Source organism: Scyliorhinus canicula, chromosome 29 (genome assembly GCF_902713615.1).
Source record: "Scyliorhinus canicula chromosome 29, sScyCan1.1, whole genome shotgun sequence".
Taxonomy (NCBI): domain Eukaryota; kingdom Metazoa; phylum Chordata; class Chondrichthyes; order Carcharhiniformes; family Scyliorhinidae; genus Scyliorhinus; species Scyliorhinus canicula.
Window position 1 is genome coordinate 4,566,950 of NC_052174.1, and position 27,665 is coordinate 4,594,614.

The window sequence follows — 27,665 nt, forward strand, 5'->3', positions numbered from 1 at the left end:
GGCTGGCGACGACGCAGGGCCTCAGACGGGGGCCTGGCATTGCCATGACGATGCCCGCCCTCCCCCACCAGCCAGAGTGGGCCTCCATGAGGCAGGCTTCGAGCAAACAGGTAAACCTAGGCCCCATGGGGGAAACAAAATGGCAGGTGGAATTGGATGATGGGCGGATGGATCGCGCTTGTAGATAAATATGGCCGTTGACGCCAAGGAAACTGGTGGCCTGTAGAACCCGATGTCCGATGGATTGAGGCGGGGGTACTGTGGGAGGGGGGGGGGGGGGCTGTAGCGCCTGTGTTTCCAGACCTCCACATCTAATTAATCATCAGCTGTGTCCCGGCGGGCCGCGATCGGTCCTCTGAGTCAGAAGCTCTTGAGTGTTATGTTCTGTAGACATGGTAAAGCTACACACAAGAGATCATCTAGTTCTTGACCAGTAAGATAGTTTATTAACTGATGATGTGGAGATGCTGCTGTTGGACTGGGGTGAGCACAGTAAGAAGTCTTACAGCACCAGGTTAAAGTCCAACAGGTTTGTTTCAAACACGAGCTTTCGGAGCACTGCTCCTTCCTCGGTGGTATACCTCTCCATTCACCTGAGGAAGGAGCAGTGCTCTGAAAGCTCGTGTTTGAAACAAACCTGTTGGACTTTAACCTGGTGTTGTAAGACTTCTTACTATAGTTTATTAACAATTGAACACGTGGAAAGATAACTAAAGAAACTATAATACAAATGGTAATGATTAGTGAACCTTCCCAGAGCTACTTCTAATGCCACTGTCCTCTGATGCGACTTACTACCCACTGCTGGATCTCCTGGAGTCGCGTGGTGGATCTCTATCGCCACCTGCTGGCAGGAGGTCGTATAGATAACTATATACATTGCTGTGCAGATGCATATCACCACAGTGGGGTCACACGGAGGTTGCAGGCCCTCATCCAGTTCAAAGGCACAGTGGCTAGCACTGCTGCCTCAATTCCAGGGTCCCGGGTTCAATTCTGACCTCGGGTCACTGTCTGCGCGGACTCTGCACGCTCTCCCCGTGTGTGCGTGGGTTTCCTCCGGGTGCTCCGGTTTCCTCCCGCAGTCCAAAAATATGAGGGTTGGGTGGATTGGCCGTGCTAAATTGCCCCTTGGTGTCCTGGGATGTGTACGTTGTATTAAGGGGTTATAGGAATAGGGCAGGAATGTGGACTTGGGTGGAGTGCTCTTTCAGAGGGTCGGTGCAGACTCAATGGGCCAAATGGCCTCCTTCTGCACTATTGGGATTCTTATGATTCTAGTCTCCCCTCCACCCAGTGCAGGACTGAGGGAGGGGGCTGCACTGTCTATGGTGCTGTCACTCGTATTAACCATTAAAAGGCAACGCCCTGTGGTGGCCCCCTTCTCGAGTGGTTAGAAAAGATTCTGAGCTAAGGTTATCTCTCAACCCTGTGGGATCTCACTGTGCGCACACTGGATGTCACATTTCCTATGGCTCCCGAGGGTGTGGAACACGCATACAGAAATATGTTTGCTGCGCCACTGGGTAATATGGCTCTTGAACATTGCTGAAAGGAGACACAGGTCGCTGAAGCTTTTCATCTAGCACTCATCAGGATGCTCCTCAGAATGCAAAATTTCAGAGACGTGTCGCTTCCCAAATTTAAATATGCGTCGCTTCTCTCAAGTATAAATCATCCAGGTGTGGGCAGCATGGCGGCGCAGTGGTTAGCACTGCTGCCTCCCAGCGCTGAGGCCCCGGGTTGGAATCCCGGCTCTGGGTCACTGTCCGTGTGGAGTTTGCACATTCTCCCCGTGTCTGCATGGGTCTCGCCCCCACAACCCAAAGATGTGCAGGGGAGGTGCATTGGCCATGCTAAATTGCCCCTTAATTGGTAAACAATTGGGTACTCTGATTTTTTAATTCTTTTATTCAACATCAGCTACGTTACGAGCCCCCCCCCAATTGTCTTTAATTTGTTGTCACTATTTGCTGGGAACGACATATTCTTACCCAAGGACCCATTCTCTGCAAACAAACAGAATATGTTCAAGGCAGGGCAGCACGGTGGCCTAGTGGTTAGCATAGTTGCCTCACGGCGCTGAGGTCCCAGGTTCGATCCCGGCTCTGGGTCACTGTCCGTGTGGAGTTTGCACATTCTCCCCGTGTCTGCGTGGGTTTCGCCCCCACAACCCAAAATGTGCAGAGTAGGTGGATTGGCCACGCTAAATTGCCCCTTAAAAAAAAATAAAAATAAATAAATAAATAAAAAAGAATATGTTCAAGGCTGGTGTTGACCACTCGAGCACCCTCGCCAATAAACCAGCACCCTTTTCTCCGGCGGTATAAATTGTCGTGACAGATTGACATCCGGTGTTCTTTGTGTTTGGCCTGATGAGTGCAAAATGGAAAGATTCTGGAGCATGTTTCTCTTTTCTGCCAGAAGTCACGTTTGTTCTGTAAGGGAGTGGAGAGGCGAGAATGGAATTTGGGGGGGGGGGGGGGGGCTGATGTGAAAATAGACAAGAGAAATGTGGGGGGGGGGGGGAAGGTTGGGAATGGGTGGGTATGACGTTGGCTGACAATCCTCAGCTGTTTCTGTTTCACTCTTCAGAAGCGTCTGGAGGAATATCTGAACAAGTTGCTTGAGAAAGCCTTCTACAGGAACTATCACGGAATGGTAAGTTCAAACCCTTGAGTCCCCCTCGTCGTGATGTCTGTTCGACAACCTGCGTGGGTGTCCTCCTCCTCCGTCTGAGTTTGCCCCCCCTTCCTCCTCCTCTGTGTTAGTCTCTGCTGAGGACGGGGATTGTCCAGACAGACGGGCGCCCACCAGGTAGGTGAGCGAACCGTCAGTTTATTACAGCAAGAAACTACAAACTGGGAGCGGGATATCAGGCCGACTGTGTTCCGAGGCTCCGAACTAACTGGGAAAACTGCTCCCCCCACCCTGGGAACACACGCTTCCCGGGGGGGAGGGTCACCGCCCTCCGGGAGCCCACACCCTTAAAGGGGCACTCCACCACAGACAATAACAACGGGGCTTCTGTCCTGGGGGGCTGGCAAACTGTGAATCTCTCCGGAATGCCATGGCTATATTCCTATCTTTGACTCACACATTTGGCACCTCTCCCGCTCTCTTTCTCAACCGTCTGCTCTCTCTTTTTTTTTGTTGGCACAGTAATTGGCCATTAAACCAGCCGTGGAATCCGTAATTTGCTCCTCAGAAATGTAATCTCTGTTTTGTTTTTTAAAAAATTTATTAGCGTATTTGCAAGTTTTTATAATAAAAACAATAACAGCGACATAAACATGGTACAATAAACATTTCCACCTCCTCACAATCTTCACACCCCCCCAATCATACAACAACAATCCGGCCCCCTCCCCCCCCCCCTACTTTGGAATTCTGCATCTGCTGACATTTTAATTTTCCCCGAGAAAGTCGACGAACGGCTGCCACCTCCGGGAGAACCCGACCATTGACCCTCTTAAGGCGAGCTTTATTTTCTCGAGACTGAGAAACCCAGCCATGTCGCTAACCCAGGTCTCTACACTCGGTGGGGGGCTTCGAGTCCCTCCACATTAACCAGGTCCGTCTCCGGGCCACCAGGGAGGCAAAGGCCAGGACATCGGCCTCTTTCACCCCCTGAACTCCCGGCTCTTTCACCACTCCAAAGATCGCCACCCCCGGACTCAGCACCACCTATGTTTTGAGTACCGTGGACATTGCCTCAGCAAAACCCGGCCAAAACCCTCTAAGCTTCGGGCATGCCCAAAACATGTGGACATTATTTGCTGGGCTTCCCGCGCACCTCGTACACCTGTCCTCTACCCCAAAAAACTTGCTCATCTGGGCCACCGTCATGTGTGCCCGGTGGACAACCTTGAATTGTATCAGACGAAGCCTGGCACATAAGGATGTATTAACCCTGCTTACGGCATCCGCCCACAGACCCGCCTCTATCTCTTCTCCTAGCCCGTCTTCCCACTTGCCCTTAAGCTCCTCCACTAAATATCCGATACCTTCCCCTCTCCCACCCAGGTACTGGGAACTACTCTATCCTGTATCCCCCATGGCGGCAGCAGCAGAAAGGCCGGCACTTGTGTTCTCCGGAAGTCTTGCACCTGCAAATACCTAAACCCATTCCCTGGTGGCAATTTAGATTTATCCTCCAAAGCTTTCAAGCTGGGAAAGCTCCCGTCTATAAATAGATCCACCAGCCTTCTAATTCCTGCCCTTTGGTAATCTCTGTTTTAACCAGGTGATTTTTGGTTGATGTAATGTCCAGAAAGGGAACAATTTGAACTTGCGAAAAGATAAATTTAGAGTACCCAATTATTTTTTTCCAATTAAGGGGCAATTTAGCATGGCTAATCCACCTACCCTGCACATCTTTGGGTTGTGGGGGTGAAACCCACGCAGACACGGGGAGAATGTGCAAACTCCACACGGACAGTGACCCAGAGCCGGGATCGAACCTGGGACCTCAGCGCCATGAGGCAGCAGTGCTAACCACTGCGTCACCATGTTGGCACTGGAACAATTTGAACTGTAGAGGCCTCGGGGAGTAAATCCTTCACACAGATTTAAAAGTGTCTCACTTTTTTTCTCTGTCTCCCACTATTCATTCCCACTCTATGTTCCCTCCACACGTTTTATTTTTCTTCTTCCAAAGCACGATTTGGCTTTGCCTCACTCGCCTGCTCTCCTCCCTCCCTCTCTCCTCCCCCTCTTTCCCCTCTCTCCCTCTCCCTCTTCCCCCCTCTCCCTGTTCCTCTTCTCCCTCCCCCTCTCCTCCCCCTCTTCCCCTCTCTCTCCCTCCCCCCCCCTCCCTGTTCCTCTCTCCCCCCCCCTCCCCCCCTCTTTCCCCCTCAGGGGCTGGTTTAGCTCACTGGGCTAAATCACTGGCTTTTAAAGCAGACCAAGGCAGGCCATCAGCGCGGTTCGATTCCCGTACCAGCCTCCCCGGACAGGCGCCGGAATGTGGCGACTAGGGGCTTTTCACAGTAACTTCATTGAAGCCTACTCGTGACAATAAGCGATTTTCATTTCTTAAGAACATAAGATCTAGGAACAGGAGTAGGACATCTGGCCCCTCGAGCCTGCTCCACCATTCAATTAGATCATGGCTGATCTTTTGTGGACTCAGCTCCACTTTCCAGCCCGAACACCATAACCCTTAATCCCTTTATTCTTCAAAAAACTATCTATCTTTACCTTAAAAACATTTAATGAAGGAGCCTCAACTGCTTCACTGGGCAAGGAATTCCATAGATTCACAACCCTTTGGGTGAAGAAGTTCCTGCTAAACTCAGTCCTAAATCTACTTCCCCTTATTTTGAGGTTATGCCCCCTCGTTCTGCTTTCACCCGCCAGTGGAAACAACCTGCCCGCATCTATCCTATCTATTCCCTTCATAATTTTTAATGTTTCTATAAGATCCCCCCTCATTCCTATAAATTCCAATGAGTACAGTCCCAGTCTACTCAATCTCTCCTCGTAATCCAACCCCTTCAGCTCTGGGATTAACCTAGTGAATCTCCTCTGCACACCCTCCAGTGCCAGTATGTCCTTTCTCAGGTAAGGAGACCAAAACTGAACACAATACTCCAGGTGTGGCCTCACTAACACCTTATACAATTGCAACATAACCTCCCTAGTCTTAAACTCCATCATTCTAGCAATGAAGGACAAAATTCCATTTGTCTTCTTAATCATCTGTTGCACTTGTAAACCAACATTTTGCGAATCATGCACTAGCACACCCAGGTCTCTCTGCACAGCAGCATGCTTTAATATTTTATCATTTAAATAATAATCCCTTTTGCTGTTATTCCTACCAAAATGTAACCTCACATTTGTCAACATTGTATTCCATCTGCCAGACCCGAGCCCATTCACTTAACTTATCCAAATCCCTCTGCAGACTTCCAGTATCCTCTGCACTTTTCGCTTTACCACTCATCTTAGTGTCGTCTGCAAACTTGGACACATTGCCCTTGGTCCCCAACTTCAAATCATCTATGTAAATTGTGAACAATTTTGGACCCAACACTGATCCCTGAGGTTGCCAACCAGAGAAACACCCATTAATCCCCACTCTTAGCTTTCTATTAATTACCCAATCCTCTATCCATGCTACTACTTTACCCTTAATGCCATGCATCTTTATCTCATGCAGCAACCTTTTGTGTGGCACCTTGTCAAAGGCTTTCTGGAAATCCAGATATACCACATCCATTGGCTCCCCGTTATCTACTGCACTGGTAATGTCCTCAAAAAATTCCACTAAATTAGTTAGGCACGACCTGCCCTTTATGAAGCCATGCTGCGTCTGCCCAATGGGACAATTTCTATCCAGATGCCTCGCTATTTCTTCCTTGATGATAGATTCCATCATCTTCCCGACTACCGAAGTTAAGCTCACTGGCCTATATTTACCCGCTTTCTGCCTACCTCCTTTTTTAAACAGTGGTGTCACGTTTGCTAATTTCCAATCCACCGGGACCACCCCAGAGTCTAGTGAATTTTGGTAAATTATCACTAGTGCATCTGCAATTTCCCTAGCCATCTCTTTCAGTACTCTGGGATGCATTCCATCAGGGCCAGGAGACTTGTCTACCTTTAGTCCCATCAGCTTGCCCATCACTACCTCCTTAGTGATAATCCTCTCAAGGTCCTCACCTGTCATAGCCTCATTTCTATCAGTCGCTGTCATGTTATTTGTGTCTTCCACTGTGAAGAACGACCCAAAAAACCTGTTCAGTTCCTCAGCCATTTCCTCATCTCCCATTATTAAATCTCCCTTCTCATCCTCTAAAGGACCAATATTTACCTTAGCCACTCTTTTTTGTTTTATACTTGTAGAAACTTTTACTGTCTGTTTTTATATTTTGAGCACGTTTACTCTCATAATCTATCTGACTCTTCTTTATAGCTTTTTTAGTAGCTTTCTGTTGCCCCCTAAAGATTTCCCAGTCCTCTAGTCTCCCACTAATCTTTGCCACTTTTTATGCGTTTTCCTTCAATTTGATACTCTTCCTTATTTCCTTTAGATATCCACGAGCGATTTTCCCTCTTTCTACCGTCCTTCCTTTTTCCCCCTCCCCTCTCTTTTCCCCCCTCGCCCTCTTTTTTCCCCATCCCCTCTTATCGAGGTCCGTCTCCCTCTATTCCCATCCTATTCATATATTTATCAAGATGCCCCTTAAACGTCACTATCGTCCCTGCTTCCACCACCTCCTCCGGCAGCGAGTTCCAGGCACCCACTATCCTTTGTGTAAAAAACTTCCCTCGTACATGTCTCCTCTAAACCTTGCCGCTCGCACCTTAAACCTATGCCCCTCAGTAATTGACCCCTTTACCCTGGGAAAAAGCTTTTGATTATCCACTCTATCTGTGCCCCTCACAATTTGTAGACCTCTATCAGGTCGTCCCTCAACCTCCTTCGTTCCAGTGAGAACAAATTGAGTTTATTCAACCTCTCCTCATAGCTAATGCCCTCCATACCAGGCAACATCCTGGTAAATCTCTTCTGCACCCTCTCTAAATCCTCCACATCCTTCTGGTAGTGTGGCGACCAGAATTGAACGCTATACTCCCAAGTGTGGCCTAACTAAGGTTCTATACAGCTGCAACATGACTTGCCAATTCTTATACTCACTGCCCCGGCCAATGAAGGCAAGCATGCCGTATGCCTTCTTGACTACCTTCTCCACCTGTGTGGCCCCTTTCAGTGACCTGTGGACCTGTACTCACAGATCCCTCTGACTGTCAATACTCTTCAGGGTTCTGTCATTTACCATAAAGTTGAGACTTAAGACCAGCTGTGCTCTTGTAGAATGGCAGGGCGGGGTTGAGGGACCAATGGCCTACTCATAGTCCAATTTCTTATTTCCCTCAACTGGAACACAGAGCACCAATTGTCGATGCAGAGATGATCATCCTGTGTAGGGCCTTGGTGAGGCCACACCTGGAGTATTGTGCGCAGTTTGGGTCTTCCTAATCTGGGGAAGGATGTTCTTGCTCTTGAGGGAGGGCAGCGAAGGTTTACCAGACTGATTCCTGGGGTGGCAGGACTGGCATATGAGGAGAGACTAAGTCGGTTAGGATTATATTCATTGGAGTTTAGAAGAGTGAGAGGGGATCTCGTCGCATCTCTAACAGGATTACACAGGGTAGATTCAGAAAGAATGTCCACGATGGTGGGGGGAATCCAGAACTAGGGGGTCATAGTTTGAGGATAAGGGGTAAACCTTTGAGGACTGAGGTGAGGAGAAATTTCTTCACCCAGAGAGCGGTGAATCTGTGGAACTTGCAACCACAGGAAGTAGTTGAGGCCAAAACTTTGTGTAATTTCAAGACAGACTTCGATTCAGCTCTTGGGGCTAAAGGGATCAATGGATATGGGGGGAAGGCGGGATCAGGGAATTGAACTTGATGATCACCCATGATCATAATGAACAGCGGAGCAGGCTCGAGGGGCCGAATGGCCTCCTGCTCCTATTTTCCTTATTTCTATGTATACTGTCCATCCCTTGAATCCTCTCCAATTTGAGCATTCTTCAGTGAACTAGGCCCGAAACGGAGCCTAATATGAGTTGAACACGGGTACCTTACTGTGGCCTCGAGGTGTTGCACGTTTTACTATGAGCGTAAAACGCGTTTATTGGAGTGTATTAACACGCCTCCGAGTTCGACGTGTGCTTAACACTGCTAGGCTCTGTTCTATGTAATTATTCAGCTCTGGAGTCGCCAGCTGCCGTATAGGCAACGTCACAAGTATTCCAAGGTCAAGTTCAAAGTAATAAAGACGATACACCGATTAGTCAAGTTCAAACGATCAATATTTATTATACAGTTAATAATAAATACTCATGCACACACTAAGAGACTAAGCTATAACTAAACTTAAGCAAACAGAATACTTATCTAACAGGAACAGGCAAGGTCAGAGAACGAGGCCTTCGTCCTGGTTTTGTCTGCAGCCTTCAGCAAGCGTTCTGGCACTTGGGAGTCTAGTGGGCTTGGATCGCGTAGCGAGCGTTGAACTTACGGTTTCGGTGGCTGGTGCTCAACGGCTGGAGTCAGGATACCAGGTGTCAGTCGGAGCCGGAGCACGGGTTTAACAGACCGGACAACACGAGGTCCCTATCTTTTATAGGGGTTCCGTTGTCCTTCCCTCTTCTCGGGCGGGCTCTACCTATTGGATCAATTTCTTATCGATACTGGATTAATTCCCCAATGCGAGGGGGTCTCCGTGATGGAGGGGGCGTTTCTTATGTCCTTTTGTTTGGAGGTTTCTGGTGCCTCGATGTCTGGGTCTTGATTAGAATGTGTCCATTCAGAACCAAATGTATCTATTGTGTGGGTGTTCAAGTCTGATGGCCTCATTAGCATGCAAAGCGTTTTGCCATTTGCACCTAGCTAAGGTCTTTTCACCTGAGCCCAAACTGGTTTCTGCTGCTGCAGAATGCAAACTGCTCTTTGCAGACTGCTGTTCTGGCTGAACTGTCTGTTTCCCAGCAGCCTTCCATTTTAGTTTGGCTCAGTGTCCATTTTGCGTGGCCAGCATGGCTACATTCCCTCCTTGTGATCCTCACAATCGTACTATTGTGAAGGATCACCTATGTACTTTGCCTCCTTGTGTTCTGACCTCTTGCCAGTTCCTGTTCTACTCTGTTCTAAACTATGGGAAGAAGAGAAAATTTTTTTTAACTAACATCTCTACTTGGCCCTATGTCAAAAGGGACATGCATTACTACAATTGGGAACCTCTACCTATCACTATTAACCTTAACCTTAACTTAAACATTTAATCACTCTAAAACCTTAACCATTCACACCACAACATCACACTTCCCAACTCGGCAGTCGAGTATGGAACAATATAATACATGGCTGAATTTTATTTACAGAGTGTTGTAATCAGTGAGGGGTTGAGGGGTTTGGTGGAATCCGAAGATGGGGGATTGCACTCTATAGATGGGTGAGGTGCTGGAACGAGAGGCTCTCCTCTTCCATTTCCTCAACCTGAGGGTCTGCACTAGGATGGTGAGGATCGCGATCACCAACAGTGATTCGATTATGTAGGACATGGAGTACCACGTCATGAATTTAGTACACCAGGTCTGAACCTCGCTGATCAGAGCTGAGCACTGGGGGTTTGCTGTAATGGACACATTTACGGTGGGGGTTGTGGGGGAAACGTGTCTTGTTTCCACACATATACATATGACATTAAACAGTAATAAGTGGGCTTCCATCATCTTTTGTTGTTCTTCTTCTTTCTCTTCCTTCTTCCTCCGGTATTGACAATCCTGGCTTCGACCTCTGTCTCGTCCTTTGAAACCTTTGGGATCAAGCACAGTATCTGTCAATACACAGTTTAAGACCTTTACTTGTTAGTGCATCTGTCTTTCAAAACCCAATTGACCCTTTAAAATGACTGGCTAAGTCACGCCCTGTGACTCCCCTCATTTTTTTTTCAAAAAGCGAATTTAAAGACCAGCATACACCTAACAATCCTTCCTTCTGCGAGCCGTCTCGCAGGCTTTGCTGATTTACCATCCGAATGTTCCCGGATGTAAATAGTATGTGGGATGGTGGCCGAAGGGCTACCTAACCTAAAATGAAAACAAACTTGGAAACAAACATCCGAATGAGTTGCGTATGGGCCGCTACGGGTACGAGTTGGATGGGATCCCCGGGTAGGGCGTGCTGTGCCATACCCGAGCTTGGCTGACCAAGGGTTGGTTCTCAGACAGGGCGGGTCCTCAGTGCCGTTTGTCCACTGCCTGAGTAACCTGGAAAAACGGGTACGAATGTGTTGACCATGACTTGCAGCCTCTATTTCGCCGAATAGAGGGGCACCTAAAAAACCAAGGGAGCCAAGATGCTCCAACTGAGGACATGAGCTGGTCTTCAGATATTTTAGACGATACGGTGAGCTGCTCACCAGGCTGTCACAAGTGTTACAACTTTGGAAAAGATCTCCAATCAAACCGAAGTTCTCAAAAGTATCTGCGGACAAGCTAACGTGTATGTGAGGTGGTCACAATCTTTTCAGCTGAAAAGAAGATGTCCATCCTCCAGCTGAACAGTGTACAAACCTGAAAACAAACAAACATAAAACGAAGACAAACATACGTGCAGGTTCCATCAGAAAGGACATCGTTTCCCTCAAACGATTCCTATCTTACATCATCTGGACACCTCACTTTGATTCTGCCTCTGTGAACAGGGTCACAAAGGGGTTGCCGTGTCGGGAGTCAGACACCGTGTCGTCCTGCTCTCCCGGATCCCACACCCTTGTGTGGATCAGGCATGCTATTTTGGAGTTGTGTGACCGGGGGTCACTTTCATCATTGCGGACAAGTCTGTAGGAATTGTCCCTGTGCCATTGTGTGGCGTCGAGTGTGTTGTCGGGGTAGTCGGGGTCGGGTGGTGGTTCGGGGTTTTTGAGGTAAGTGACTTCCATGGGGTCACTGGAGTCGGGGTCGTAGTTGGTGCAGTGTGGGCTGTATGGCTGTGTGGTGTCGCTGTCTTCAGAGGCAGTGTCAGTCCTACTGTCTCTGCTGTGGCAGCTTGTGGGCGTGTCGGGGCGTGGTCTGTAGTGGTCTGTGGGCGGAGTCGTGGGCGAGTCCGTTGATGAACTGGTCTGTGAGGGGGATGGTGGAAAAGTGTCTCTGGTGGGCGGGGTGAAGTGTTCTGCTGCATCCAGCAGGACATGGTGAGCATGGTTGGCCTGTGTTCCATACGCCTTTAACTGGTTTATATGGAACCACGCGGTCTTCCCATTAGGATACTTTATCCTGTAAACGGAGGGGCTAATTTTGTCCGAAATTGAGTAGGGGCCGGAATATTTTGGAGCCAAAAAACTGCTGGGGTTATAAACAGATAACATTACCTGTTGCCCAACCTGGAATTCTGTGGTGTGTACGGTCTTATTGAAACAGGCAGTACGTTGCTGTCGGCGTTTCCCTAGCTGGACTGCGGCTGCGATCTGTGCAGACCTCACAGTCTCAACTAGTTCTTTAACTGCCTTTTCATGTGTGAGGGCCGTCACTTCGGGGCTTGTCATGTCCAGTCCTAAAAGGAATTCTGTACCTTTCATAGGGCGTCCGGTCATGAGTGTGTGTGGTGTGTATCCTGTCGATGTGGAGACAGTGTTCCTTATGAACATAAGTGCAAATGGGAGCACTGAATCCCATGTGGAATTGTTCTCCTGAACCATTTTCCTAAGGGTAGTTTTTAGGGTCCGATTCATGCGCTCCACAATCCCGCTGGACTGTGGATGATACGCAATGTGGAAGTTCTGTTTGATTCCGAATATTGTCAGGACGTTCCTCATGACCCGTCCTGTAAAGTGAGATCCCTGGTCCGAATCGATACTTCGAGGTAAACCCCATCTCGTGAAGATGTGGTGGGTCAGGATCTTTGCAGCTGTCTTTGCTGTATTTGTTCGTGAGGGAAATGCCTCTACCCACTTGGTAAAGGTATCTATCACCACCAGAACGTATTTATAGCCATTCCGACAAGGGGGCAATGGACCTATAAAATCGATCTGGAGGTTTGTCCAAGGGCCGTTAACTGGGCGAGTATGCCGAAGTTGTGCTTTCTTAGAATACCGCTCCGGGTTATTCTGAGCACAAATCAGGCAATTCTCTATGTAGTGCGTTACATCATTCCTGAGATTAGGCCACCAACAGAGTTGCCTGAGGTGCCTCGTTGTTGCATCAATTCCCTGATGCCCGTGTCCGTCATGGAACAAGGCAATCATCTGATTCCTGTCCTGCTGTGGGACCACATAAAGTTGGTCCTTAATGATCACACCCTCATGTGTGGTCAGTGTGTGTTTAAAGTGCTCGTACGCAGGCACAAAGTTTCCCTTGAAAACCTCCCTGAGGTCTCCGTCCTGTTTCTGTGCTGCCACGAGATCTTTAATATCAGTCTGTGAGACTTGGACTGCGCTCACAGGGGTGCTAGCTGGTGCGCTAGCTGGGGGGGTCCATAAGTGTCCTCTCCTGGAACCTGTCTTAGCCAACGCGTCGGCTTTTACATTCCCAGGGGGTGATGACCTATGGTGGCTTCGAACTTTTATAATGCCGAAGGTCCTGTCCTTCGCTTTCTCTAGGATATGCTGGAGTAAGGGGGCTGATGGAAGGGGTTTTCCGTCTGCGGAGACAAAACCTCGTGTCCTCCACAGGGGCAGAAAATCGGTCAAACTGTTACAGACATATAAGCTGTCTGAATATATGTCTGCTGGGCTGGGGAAAGAATCGGGGTGGTCCACTATGTACGCTATGGCTGCTAGCTCTGCTGCCTGCGCGCCTAAGTGACCTGGTAACTTAAGAGCTATCTCTTCGAGAGCGCGCCCCTGCGCGTCCTCTACATAGATGCCGCATCCTGTGATACGCTCACCATTTAAAACTGTGGAGGAACCGTCTACATAAATCCTCAAGGGTCCACACGTGTCTGTGGGCTGGGGGCTTTGTTTCGGGTTCCCTATCTTCCTGGGGGGGGTTTTTGCTAAAAAGGGTCCTGTGTTATGCAGGGGAGCTACAATTTCACAGTCATGGGGCTGTCCGGGGTATTGGAGGTTGTCTGCTAAGTATATGTGTGTGCGGGTCCGTTTTACTGTAATGTCCCGTCCTTGTAAAAGTAGGGTCCACCTAGCTGCCCTAATCTGGCTAACTGAACCGTCCTTCAGTCGACCGTCTAGTAGTAGCTGTGTGGGTGTGTGTTCGGTCAGAATAGTAATGGGGTTGAGTCCGGTGATGTATGAGAAATACTGTACTGCCCAGAAGACAGCAAGGAGGTGCCTCTCACAGGCTGAAAATCCTTGTTCTACCGGGTCTAACAGTCGGGAGGCATAAGCCACTGGTCTTAGCTGCTCGTGCCGTTCCTGAAGCAACACGGCCGAGAGGGTCAGATCGGTGCTCGCTACCTCTATTGCGTACGGTGAAAGTTGGTCGGGGACTAGCAGCGCGGGTGCTGCACTAAGGGCTCGTTTCAACTCTTCCACAGCGCCTGTATGCTGCGGAAGCCATTCCCAGGGGGCTCCTTTCTTAAGGAGGTCTGAAAGTGGGGCGGCTTTTGTCGCGAATCCGTCTATGTGGTTCCGACAATAGCCAACCAGTCCTAAAAACGACCGGAGGGCTGATACATTCTGGGGAAGGGGCAATTTGACAATCGAATCAATTCTTTTGAATTCGATCTCGCGTTTGCCGTGCGTGATGACTGATCCCAAATACATCACTTTACTTTCCAATATTTGGGCCTTTTTCGGGTTAACTTTACAGCCAATTTCAGTTAAGAGTTCCAGGAGTTCGGCCAGAAGCGAAATGTGCTCTGCCTTTGTGTCTGTCTGCAGTAGTAGGTCGTCTACATACTGTACCAGACATTCGGGTCGGGAAAATTTTTCTAATCCACTTGCCAGCTGTCGGTGGAAAATGGAGGGTGAATTGTGGAATCCTTGTGGGAGGCATGTCCACGTGTACTGCTGTGTTTTAAAAGTGAATGCGAATTTGTATTGGCACGCTTTTGCCAATGGTATTGACCAGAATCCATTACTGATGTCCAATACCGTGAAGTACTTGGCGTTGAGACCCTGCTTGAGCATGGTCTCGGGACTAGTAGCTACCGTTGGGGCTACTGCGGGGGTTACTTTGTTGAGTTCCCGATAATCGATGGTCAGACGCCATGATCCATCGGGCTTCCTCACTGGCCAAATAGGGGCATTGTTGGTGGAGGCTACCGTTCTCAGTACACCTTGGTCCAACAAGCTGCCTATAACTTTTCCTATTTCCACCTCTGCCTTGAGGGGAAATCTATACTGCTTTTGCGGTCGGGGGTCCTGTCCGGTAACATGAACTTGTCCAGTCATTCTGCCACAGTCATGACGGTGACTTGCAAATGCTGTCCTGTGTTTGTTTAGTAGGGCCTTAATTTGTCTGTCGGTGTGGAGTGTAGTCAGGTCGAATGAGTACTCTCCCACTGCGCTAATCCGATTAGCGTAGTCTCCTACTGTGAGGGTGGCTGGGGCTCTGTCTGATCTCGCCATTCGCCAGACACACTGGTTCACTGGGTCGAACGACAAGCTGTGAGCGTTCATGAAATCTATCCCCAGGATGTGCTCTGCTGTCCGGGGAAGATTTACTAAAACTACGGGGTGCCTTGTGCTAATGTTCCCTAGCTGGATCGCTACGGGTGCTGTGATATGTCCCTGCTGCGAGTGTCCGGTGAACCCGCTAAGTGTGATGGTGGAGGTGGTCGGCCACGTGTCTGCGTGTGCCGTGGTTGTGGAGTTAATGGTGGTGCGGGATCCTCCTGTGTCCCACAGTAACTCTATGGGCTTCCCTTTGACTTTTGCCGTGACTACGGGCCTCCCTGATGAGTCCCATAGTGTGTCACAGACCCAAGTGGGGGAGCCCGAACACCGTCAGTTCGTCTCGTCCACATTGGTGGGTCCTGACTGTACTGCTACATTGTGGATGGGTTTTGCCTTGTTGCGGTTCAGAGTGCCTGTCTGTTGGCCTCTCTGAGATCGCTGGGGTGCATTACACTCTTTTGCCCAATGCCCTAACTGTCCACAGTTATAGCATTCCTGTCCTTTCTGTTGTGGGCTGCTCTTGCCTTCATTTACCCATGCGGGCTTCTGGTGCTCTCTGACTGCTTGGATATCTGCAGCAGCCTGAGCCTCTTCTGGGGATCTAACCTTTCCTTTTGCCTGAAGCGATTGCTCCCAAGCGCGGGACAATCTTTTCAGGACCCATTTTTTGTTATGGGCCTCTTCTGAGGGGTCATAACTATTGCAAGCGCTCTGTCCTGCTTCTGTTGCGTGTGAGATAATTGTGCGCGTCCACTTAACCATGTTTTCACGGGTTAAATGCGCTCTATCTAGCTGTCCGAAAACTGCGCTGAAGTGAATCCACAGCCTTCCTGCGAATGCTGTGGGGTGTTCGGATCTCTTCTGCCTGCACTTATTCAATCCTTCTACGGGGTCACCTCTATTGTACCCGATGGCATCTAAAATGGCAGTGTGCATCTCCTCTAGGCTGCCTCCTGCCACGTTCTGTGGGTCGGGGAGGGCTGCCACTACACTCTGGTCTAAGCTCAGCACGGTGAGCTTAACCTGCTCTCTCTCATCCAGGCCGTACATGGTAGCCTGCTGTTTTACTTTAGCGAAGAACTGGTGGGGGTCTGCGGTGGGGAGGAACGGAGTGATCTTTTCACAAGCGTCCCTTAGCTGGGTTACTGTTAAAGGGGTGGTGTAAGTTATGTCTGGGGCGCCTTCTGATTCGGCTTTCCTCTGTGTGGTTACGGGATTCATGGGTGCGGTTATGATCTGAGCTGTGGGGGGTTGGGGTGCCTGTCGTTTCTGCTGAGCTGCGGGCGCACATGTTCCCTGAACATAACGCTGCGCTGTCTCGCTTAATTCCTGCCAATCTGGGGCGTTTTCTCCATCTAACTGTGCTCCAAAGGTGCTTTGGAAGCCATTCTGCACCGAAAGCAGAGATTGCAGTTCCGCAATCTGTTTCCTGCATTTCGCGTGGTCAACTGTGCTTTGTCTTTGTTCGGTTGTTGCAGCATGGAGTGCTCTCAAAGCTGCTTTGAGATCGGAACATTGCCTCTGCAATGCCTCCACCTGCTTTTCCGATTCCTGTCTTATCAGAACGGCACGTTGCACGTCCTGATAGGCTTTCTCATACTGGGTCTGGGAACTGTTCAGATGAGCTAGACAAGACTGGTGAGCCCTCTTGGCATCATCCACCTCTCTATCCTTCTATGCCAACTTCCCTTTTAATTCCAGGTTTTCTTTCTCGATGTCCCTGACATCGACCTTACTCATTCGGTTCCTTTCCTCTAAATCTGCCCGGAGCGTCCTGATGACCTCCTCTGCGCCTCGCAACTGTGCCAAGCAGGACACAATCGCCATCGGCTTGCGTGCTTTACCTAAACTCTTTTTGTGTATTTGAGAGAGGTTCTCCCACCAAGTATGACCTATACTTCCGGGACCTGTCTCCTCATTTGCACAAAACTCTTTCCAAAGGGGCCATCCCTTTCCCTGCAGATATTTGCGGAGTTCCAGCTCCCACGTGGGACACTGGCCTACTCTGCTACTGCTGCTGGTCGCTGCGACCACAAACTTTGCTGGATCCATCAGACGTTCCATTGCCTGCATGGCCATTTCCTCTGACTCTCTTTTTATAATTTGGAACAGGGGGTTGCTGGGGTGGTGTTTCGTGAAAAGGGTACGGCTTACGCTATTTTCCGATTACAAAACTACCGAAAGTTTGTCGCAACAAAAAGCTTTCCGTTTTACCTTACAGCCCTGTTAGTACGCATGCACTAAACACACTTCCGAATTTCGCTTATTATTTTGAACACCTTGAATACTTGTGATCTCTTTCTTTCTCTGCAATTTGGAGTTCTAATTCAAATTTCAGGGTCCTGGACACTGTGGTGTTTCCACTTACAACAGGGTCCCGGCGGAGTCGCCACTAAATGTTGCACGTTTTACTATGAGCGTAAAACGCGTTTATTGGAGTGTATTAACACGCCTCCGAGTTCGACGTGTGCTTAACACTGCTAGGCTCTGTTCTATGTAATTATTCAGCTCTGGAGTCGCCAGCTGCCGTATAGGCAACGTCACAAGTATTCCAAGGTCAAGTTCAAAGTAATAAAGACGATACACCGATTAGTCAAGTTCAAACGATCAATATTTATTATACAGTTAATAATAAATACTCATGCACACACTAAGAGACTAAGCTATAACTAAACTTAAGCAAACAGAATACTTATCTAACAGGAACAGGCAAGGTCAGAGAACGAGGCCTTCGTCCTGGTTTTGTCTGCAGCCTTCAGCAAGCGTTCTGGCACTTGGGAGTCTAGTGGGCTTGGATCGCGTAGCGAGCGTTGAACTTACGGTTTCGGCGGCTGGTGCTCAACGGCTGGAGTCAGGATACCAGGTGTCAGTCGGAGCCGGAGCACGGGTTTAACAGACCGGACAACACGAGGTCCCTATCTTTTATAGGGGTTCCGTTGTCCTTCCCTCTTCTCGGGCGGGCTCTACCTATTGGATCAATTTCTTATCGATACTGGATTAATTCCCCAATGCGAGGGGGTCTCCGTGATGGAGGGGGCGTTTCTTATGTCCTTTTGTTTGGAGGTTTCTGGTGCCTCGATGTCTGGGTCTTGATTAGAATGTGTCCATTCAGAACCAAATGTATCTATTGTGTGGGTGTTCAAGTCTGATGGCCTCATTAGCATGCAAAGCGTTTTGCCATTTGCACCTAGCTAAGGTCTTTTCACCTGAGCCCAAACTGGTTTCTGCTGCTGCAGAATGCAAACTGCTCTTTGCAGACTGCTGTTCTGGCTGAACTGTCTGTTTCCCAGCAGCCTTCCATTTTAGTTTGGCTCAGTGTCCATTTTGCGTGGCCAGCATGGCTACAGAGGTCACTTCCAGGGGTCCATTTGACAGGATCGTGGACCCCAAAATAGCAGGAGCAGAGGTGGGTTTGGGGGCAGGGTACAGAAATCTGGCCAGAATATTTACACCGTGCCTTGAACACTGGGGACAACTAGCCTGATTGTCTTCGAGGCTGTTCAGCCATTTTCAGTGTTGGCTCCTGCACTTCCGACATTGTAACAGTGTCCCTCCTTCAGAATAAAACTGTGCTCCCATAGCTGAGTGCTGCCGAAACATTCTCGCTCTGCCTCAGTCCGTTCCTCCCCCCGAGCAACTCTGCCTTGAGACCGAGCCAAATAGACGTGGATTCAACCACCTGTCTGCATCACCAAGACGGCCTATTCCAACCTCCGTAACATCGCCCAACTCCAGCCCTGTCTCCGCTCATCTGCTACGGAAACCCTCGCACCCACCTCCATTACCTCCAGATTCGACCATTCCAACCCGATCCTCACTGACCTCCCAGGGTTCTAGCCTCTGTAAACTCCCGCTCGCCTCCCTGCTCCCCATGTCTTAACTCGCACCAGGTCCCATTCTGTGATCGCCCCCCTGTGCTCTCTGACCCCACGCTGTGCCCCCCCCGTGCTCTCTGACCCACACTGACCCCCCCCCGTGCTCTCTGACCCCACACTGACCCCCTAATGCTCTCTGACCCCACACTGAGCCCCCCATGCTCTCTGACCCACACTGTGCCCCCGTGCTCTCTGACCCCACGCTGTGCCCCCCCGTGCTCTCTGACCCCACACTGACCCCCCCCAGTGCTCTCTGACGCACAATGACCCCCTAATGCTCTCTGACCCCACACTGTGCCCCCCATGCTCTCTGACCCACACTGACCCCCCCGTGCTCTCTGACCCACACTGACCCCCCCGTGCTCTCTGACCCACACTGACCCCCCCCGTGCTCTCTGACCCACACTGTGCCCCCCGTGCTCTCTGACCCACACTAACCCCCCCAGTGCTCTCTGACGCACAGTGACCCCCTAATGCTCTCTGACCCCACACTGAGCCCCCCATGCTCTCTGACCCACACTGTGCCCCCCGTGCTCTCTGACCCACAATAACCCCCCCAGTGCTCTCTGACGCACAGTGACCCCCTAATGTTCTCTGACCCCACACTGTGCCCCCTGTGCTCTCTGACCCACACTGACCCCCCCGTGCTCTCTGACCCACACTGACCCCCCCGTGTTCTCTGACCCACACTGACCCCCCCCGTGCTCTCTGACCCACACTGACCCCCCCGTGCTCTCTGACCCACACTGACCCCCCCGTGCTCTCTGACCCACACTGACCCCCCCCGTGCTCTCTGACCCACACTGACCCCCCCGTGCTCTCTGACCCACACTGACCCCCCCCGTGCTCTCTGACCCACACTGACCCCCCCGTGCTCTCTGACCCACACTGACCCCCCCCGTGCTCTCTGACCCACACTGACCCCCCCGTGCTCTCTGACCCACACTGTCCCCCCCGTGCTCTCTGACCCACACTGACCCCCCCGTGCTCTCTGACCCACACTGACCCCCCCGTGCTCTCTGACCCACACTGACCCCCCCGTGCTCTCTGACCCACACTGACCCCCCCGTGCTCTCTGACCCACACTGACCCCCCCGTGCTCTCTGACCCACACTGACCCCCCCGTGCTCTCTGACCCACACTAACCCCCGCAGTGCTCTCTGACGCACAGTGACCCCCTAATGTTCTCTGACCCCACACTGAGCCCCCCATGCTCTCTGACCCACACTGTGCCCCCCGTGCTCTCTGACCCACACTGACCCCTCCATTCTCTCTGACCCACACTGACCCCCTCCCTGTGCTCTCTGACCCACCCTGACCCCCCCCCCCGTGCTCTCTGACCCACACTGACCCCCCTGTGCTCTCTGACCCACACTGACCCCCCCGTGCTCTCTGACCCACACTGACCCCCCCCGTGCTCTCTGACCCACACTGACCACTCCATTCTCTCTGACCCACACTGTGCCCCCCGTGCTCTCTGACCCACACTGACCCCCCCATGCTCTCTGACCCACCCTGATCCCCCCTGTGCTCTCTGACCCCTCCATTCTCTCTGACCCACCCTGACCCCTCCCTGTGCTCTCTGACCCACCCTGACCCCCCCTGTGCTCTCTGACCCACACTGACCCCGCCATGTGCTCTCTGACCCACACTGACCCTCGTGCTCTCTGACCCACACTGTGCCTCCTGTGCTCTCTGACCCACACTGACCCCCCTGTGCTCTCTGACCCACACTGACCCCCCCCCGTGCTCTCTGACCCCACACTGACCCCCCCCCCCAGTGCTCTCTGACGCACAGTGACCCCCTAATGTTCTCTGACCCCACACTGAGCCCCCCATGCTCTCTGACCCACACTGTGCCCCCCGTGCTCTCTGACCCACACTGACCCCTCCATTCTCTCTGACCCACACTGACCCCTCCCTGTGCTCTCTGACCCACCCTGACCCCCCCTGTGCTCTCTGACCCCTCCCTGTGCTCTCTGACCCACCCTGATCCCCCCTGTGCTCTCTGACCCACACTGACCCCGCCATGTGCTCTCTGACCCACACTGTGCCTCCTGTGCTCTCTGACCCACCCTGACCCCTCCCTGTGCTCTCTGACCCACACTAACCCCGCCATGTGCTCTCTGACCCACACTGACCCCCCCTGTGCTCTCTGACCCACACTGACCCCTCCCTGTGCTCTCTGACCCACCCTGACCCCCCCCTGTGCTCTCTGACCCACACTGACCCCCCCTGTGCTCTCTGACCCACACTGACCCCCCCCCCCATGCTCCCTGACCCACACTGACCCCCCCGTGCTCTCTGACCCACACTGACCTCCCCGTGCTCTCTGACCCACACTGACCCCCCCCTGCTCTCTGACCCACACTGACCCCCCCCGTGCTCTCTGACCCACACTGACCCCCCCCGTGCTCTCTGACCCACACTGACCCCCCATGCTCTCTGACCCACACTGACCCCTCCCTGTGCTCTCTGACCCACCCTGACCCCCCCTGTGTTCACTGACCCCCCGTGCTCTCTGACTCACACTGACCCCCCCATGCTCTCTGACCCACACTGACCCCCCGTGCTCTCTGACCCACACTGACACCCCCCATGTGCTCTCTCACCCCACACTGACCCGCCCGTTCTCTCTGACTCCCCCCGTGCTCTCAGACCCCACACTGACCCCCACATTCTCTCTGACCCACACTGTGCCCCCCCCCGTGCTCTCTGATCTACACTGACCCCCCCGTTCTCTCAGACCCACACTGACGCCCCCGTTCTCTCTGACCCCCCTATGCTCTCTGACCCCACACTGACCCCCCCGTGCTCTCTGACCCACACTGTGCATCCCTGTGCTCTCTGACCCACACTGACCCCACCCTCATGCTCTCTGACAACCCCCCTGTGCTCTCTGACCCCACACTGACCCCCCTGTGTTCTCTAACCCAAACTGACCCCCCCTGTGCTCTCTGACCCCACACTGACCCCCCTGTGTTCTCTAACCCAGACTGACCACACCCCCGTTCTCTCTGACCCCACACTGACCCGCCCTGTGCTCTCTGACCCACACTGACCCCCCCATGCTCTCTGACCCGCCCTGTGCTCTCTGACCCACACTGACCCCCCCGTGCTCTCTGACCCACACTGACCCCCCTGTGCTCTCTGACCCACACTGACCACATCCCTCCTGTAATGTGGATTCAAGAACTGCTCACAATACTCTCGCTGTGGCCTAACCAGCGTTTTATACAGTTCCAGCATAACCTCCCTGCTCTTGTATTCTTTACCTTGCTTAATAAAGGTAAGTATCCCATAATCCTCCTTACCCACCTGATCTACCAGTCCTGTTGCCTTTGTGGGGATCTATGGAGATGCACAGCAAGAGCCCACTGGTCCTCTGTACTTCCTAATCTCCTAACGTTCATTGCCTATTCCCTCGCCTCACTAGACCTCCCAAAATGCATCACCTCACACTTATCAGGGTTAAATTCCATTGGCCACTGTTCTGCCCACCTGACCAGCCCCTCCATATCGGCCTGTAGTCTAAGGCTTTCCTCCTCGCTATTTGCCACAACACCAATTTTTTTGTCACAAAGTGTCCTGGAAATACTTGATTCTCTGGCACCTTAACGATAGAAAGTGCCTCAGCACCTTGGAGGAATCCATTATTTAAAAACACTTTGGAGCTCATTGTGTCAGTCAGAAATGTATTGGGAACCATGGATGACGGGTGGAATTGTGAGACTAGCTAAGATGAAAAAGAAAGCAAACATAAAATCGAGGCAACTCAAAACTGATGAAGGAATATCGGGAAAGTAGGACAAATCTCAAATGCTCAATAAAGAGGGCTAAAAGGGGTCATGAAATATCTTTGGCTAACAGGGTTAAGGAAAATCCCAAAGCCTTTTATTCGTATATAAGGAGCAAGAGGGTAACTAGAGAAAGGATTGGCCCACTCAAAGACAAAAGAGGGAATTTATGCGTGGAGTCAGAGGAAATGGGTGAGATTCTTAATGAGTACTTTGCATCGGTATTCGCCAAGGAGAGGGACAAGATGGATGTTTAGGCTAGGGATGGATGTTTAAATACTCTAGGTCATGTCGGCATAAGGAAGGGGGAGGTTTTGGGTATTCTAAAAGGCATTAAGGTGGACAATCCCCAGGACCGGGTGGGATCTATCCCAGGTTACTGAAGGAAGCGAGGGACGAAATAGCTGGGGCCTTAACAGATATCTTTGCAGTATCCTTGAGCACGGGTGAGGTCCCGGAGGACTGGAGAATTGCTAATGTTGTCCCTTTGTTTAAAAAGGGTAGCAGGGATAATCCAGGGAATTATAGACCTGTGAGCTTGACGTCAGTGGTAGGCAAACTGTTGGAGAAGATACTGAGGGATAGGATCTATTCACATTTGGAAGAAAATAGACTTATCAGTGATAGGCAGCATGGTTTTGTGCAGGGAGGGTCATGTCATACAAACCTAATAGAATTCTTTGAGGAAGTGACAAAGTTAATTGATGAGGGAAGGGCTGTAGATGTCATATACATGGACTTCAGTAAAGCATTTGATAAAGTTTCCCATGGCAGGTTGATGGAAGTGAAGTCGTATGGGGTTCAGGGTGTACTAACTAGATGGATAAAGAACTGGCTGGGCAACAGGAGACAGAGAGTAGTGGTGGAAGGGAGTGTCTCAAAATGGAGAAAGGTGACTAGTGGTGTTCCACAGGGATCCGTGCTCGGACCACTGTTGTTTGTGATATACATAAATGATCTGGACGACGGTATAAGTGGTCTGATGAGCAAGTTTGCAGATGATGCTCAGATTGGTGGAGTTGCAGATAGCGAGGCGGACTGTCAGAGAATACAGCAAAATATAGATAGATTGGAGAGTTGGGCAGAGAAATAGCAGATGGAGTTCAATCCAGGGTAATGCGAGGTGGTGCATTTTGGAAGATCTAACTCGAGAGCAGACTATATGGTCAATGGAAGGGTCCTGGGGAAAATTGATGTACAGAGAGATCTGGGAGTTCAGGTCCATTGTACCCTGAAGGTGGCAACGCAGGTCGATAGAGTGGTCAAGAAGGCATACAGCATGCTTGCCTTCATCGGACGGGGTATTGAGTACAAGAGTCAGCAGGTCATGTTACAGTTGTATAGGACTTTGGTTCGGCCACATTTGGAATACTGCATGCAGTTCTGGTCGCCACATTACCAGAAGGATGTGGATGCCTTGGAGAGGGTGCAGAGGAGGTTCAGCAGGATGTTGCCTGGTATGGAGGGTGCTAGCTATGAAGAAAGGTTGAGTAGATTAGGATTGTTTTCATTGGAAAGACGGAGATTGAGGGGAGACCTGATTGAGGTCTACAAAATTATGAGAGGTATGGACAGGGTGGATAGCAACAAGCTTTTCCCAAGAGTGGGGGTGTCAGTTACAAGGGGTCACGATTTGAAGGTGAGAGGGGGAAAGTTTGAGAGATGTGCGTGGAAAGTTTTTTACGCAGAGGGTGGTGGGTGCCTGGAACGCTTTGCCAGTGGAGGTGGTAGAGGCGGGTACGATAGCATCATTTAAGAAGCATCTAGACAGATATATGAACGGGTGGGGAACAGAGAGAAGTAGACCTTGGAAAATAGGAGACAGGTTTAGATAAAGGATCTGGATCGGCGCAGGCTGGGAGGGCCGAAGGGCCTGTTCCTGTGCTGTAATTTCCTTTGTTCTTTGTTCTTTGGTTACACCCTCTCGCTGGTCTTCTTGAGTGACCAATCAGGGGCAGGACTGTCGGTGACCACTCCCACCTGCTCGGCAAATGCAATCTTGGCTTCTTCTGAATTTTTGCAGTTTGGTTTCGTCCGCCTCGCGGTTAATCAGCACCGTCTCTTTTTTCAGAAGGCATTCCTGGACGTAAGCGAGCTCTCCTTCATCCAAGACCTGGGACCAAAAGGCTTGTAAGTGACTTTGAACTGTTGAATTAGAGAGTTGAAGGACCGGCTGTTACACCGGGCGGGTTGTCGGGTAACCTTGCTTCCCCGCTGGGGTCCGACATCAGGTTTTGCTTTTCCAGTGTCCATGTTGGGAATGGAAAACCTTCGGCTCAGCTGTGTCGATCTTCGCTCTCCCTGAACACGGTTAAATCCACGGGTGTCACTTTTCTTATGATCCCGGACCAGATCCCAACAGTTGCCCGGATATTTTAGTTTCATTTTGTAAGCCAATGAGGATTCCACGCTCCAGAAGTGATTTCACACAAAGTAGGGATATGGTTTATTTAAACAAACTTTATTACAAACCGAGTATTTCTTTAACTTCACACCAGCAAGGGCAGCACGGTGGCGCAGTGGTTAGCATTGCTGCCTACGGCGCCGAGGACCCGGGTTTGAATCCCGGCCCTGGGTCACTGTCCGTGTGGAGTTTGCACATTCTCCCCGTGTCTGCGTGGGTTTCGCCCCCACAACCCAAAGATGTGCAGGTTAGGTGGATTGGCCACGCTAAATTGCTCCTCAATTGGAAAAAATAATTGGGTACTCTAAATTTCTTGAAAAAAATAATTCACACCAGAAAATAGCGTAAGATTACCCCGTAAACAACGCTATCAATGCAGTGACACCATTACCCTTAACTGCTGTCTTTACTTCCATTCAAACACCAAAACTATCTCAGCTCTCAATCCACTGTTCAATACAGTTAGCACTCAGCAAGACCTGCTTTACAAAGATGTCTGGATACTCCACTTTGAGAAAGAGAGATCTTTCGACGCTGCTTTTATGAAAAGATCTGACTCCTGTCAGAACCATGCAGAAACTCTGGCTGTGTTTCTTCAGGCGCTGTTGCACCTTGCTTCAGCTCACCTTCCAATCACACAATGCTGAACTGCTTTTAAAGAAACTGCTAATCTGTCTACAGGAAGAAGTCTTACAACACCAGGTTAAAGTCCAACAGGTTTGTTTCAAACACGAGCTTTCGGAGCACTGCTCCTTCCTCGGGTGAATGTTTGAAACAAACCTGTTGGACTTTAACCTGGTGTTGTAAGACTTCTTACTGTGCTCACCCCAGTGCAACGTCGGCATCTCCACATCAATCTGTCTACAGACATATATTTAACTGAACGGCAGTGGGGGCAGATGCTGGACTTCTGCTCACAGCTCCGTCTAAAACTCAACTAACACTGCTATTCTGTAAAATGCCTGCCACCGTAGCTCCTCCCAGTAATTACATCATCTCACCAAGCTGAAACCTAATTAACTCCACAGGGAATCCCCTTAATCCAAACAAAACTGCATTAGCAAAATTGCAACCCTGGCTCCCAACCGTTCAAACCAGGATTGTTAAAAAACACACTACTTCAACGCTCACACGCACTAACCCAGGATTTATCGCTTTCCTGCACCAAATATATCTTGTACAATATATCTAGAATTCCCCCATTGATCACATACTTTCGGGAGCCTCCCAGGATCGCGATAGTGGCAATAAATCAAAATGGCTTCTTGTGACCTCGGCGAGCTGCTCACGCAGTGAAATCTGCCCGGCCTCCGCGTGCCTCGTTGTCGGGGCTGGCTCAGTGGGTAGCACCACTCGCCTCTCAGCCGGAACGCTGTGGGTTTGAGTCCCCACTTGTCATCCAGGCTGAAAACTCCAGTGCAGTCCCTGGGTGGTGGGGGGGGGGGGAGCTCTGCGATGTCAGGGGGTGTGATGGTCAGGGTGAGACGTGAAAAGGGCTTGCTCTCCAAGTGATCCCGTGGCTAAGGAAAGGTGGGGCAGAGGGGGCGGGGGGGGGGGGGGGGGGGGGGGTGGGGAGGGGGTTGCCCTGGGATCAGCCAAAGTTGCTAAATCACACGGAAGGTACTTCAACAAAGCATTGCCTTGGGTGGAAAGTACCCCGAGGTTGCTGCATAAATCCCACGGCCCGCGTCATAATTCCAACCCTGTGTCATCCATTACCGGATGTGTTCCTGGAGGTTGTGCATTGACGGAGGTTCATAGAAACCCTACAGCGCAGAAGGAGGCCGTTCGGCCCATTGCATCTCCACCTACCCTACCTAGGCCCAGTCCCCTGCCCTATCCCTGTAACCCCCCCCCCCACCCCAACCTTTTGGACACTAAATGGGGGGGGGGGCAATTTATCACGGCCAATCCACCTCACCTGCACGTCTTTCGGGACTTGTGGGAGGAAACCGGAGCACCCGGAGGAAACCCAGGGGGAGAACGTGCAGACTCCACACAGACAGCGTGATACCGATCGCGGGGCGTGGCGGGCTGGTGTGAGCGCGGAGAGAGAGATTTTGGCCAAGGTACGACTGCGGGAGGATAAGCAGCTGATCGGTGTTTTTTTTTCTAACAGGGAGGGGATGATTGTGAAGAGATCTGGAGGACATCGGATTCCTGGCTTAAACTGCTGCGGGAGACACAAATTCTGCTACCGATGGTCCAGGAGGTCAGTAGCGTTTGGATCCCGCTAGACGAGGTTTAATATCCAGCAGCGCTTTCCCTCCTGTCCTGTACAAGAGAGTCAGCCAGCCAGAGATATGTGATCCCTGAGATTTTCACCTCCCCACCCCTACAACTACCTCGGGGGTTAAGGTAGTCCGCACCCCCACAGGGTTTAAGGTAGTCCGCACCCCCACAGGGTTTAAGGTAGTCCGTACCCCCACAGGGTTTAAGGTAGTCCGCACCCCCACAGGGTTTAAGGAAGTCCACACCAAGGCAAGGTTTAA

General features: G+C 51.0%; 1 protein-coding gene across 1 annotated transcript; it reads left to right on the forward strand.

Moving 5' to 3' along the window:
- Window positions 1-27,502, forward strand: LOC119958443 (phospholipase D2-like). Its single transcript, XM_038786984.1, has 4 exons — window positions 1-110; window positions 2,596-2,661; window positions 24,841-24,899; window positions 27,293-27,502. The coding sequence occupies exons 1-4, from the start codon at window positions 45-47 to the stop codon at window positions 27,408-27,410; spliced, it is 309 nt and encodes a 102-aa protein (XP_038642912.1). The 5' UTR covers window positions 1-44; the 3' UTR covers window positions 27,411-27,502.
- The last annotated feature ends 163 nt before the right edge of the window (window positions 27,503-27,665 follow it).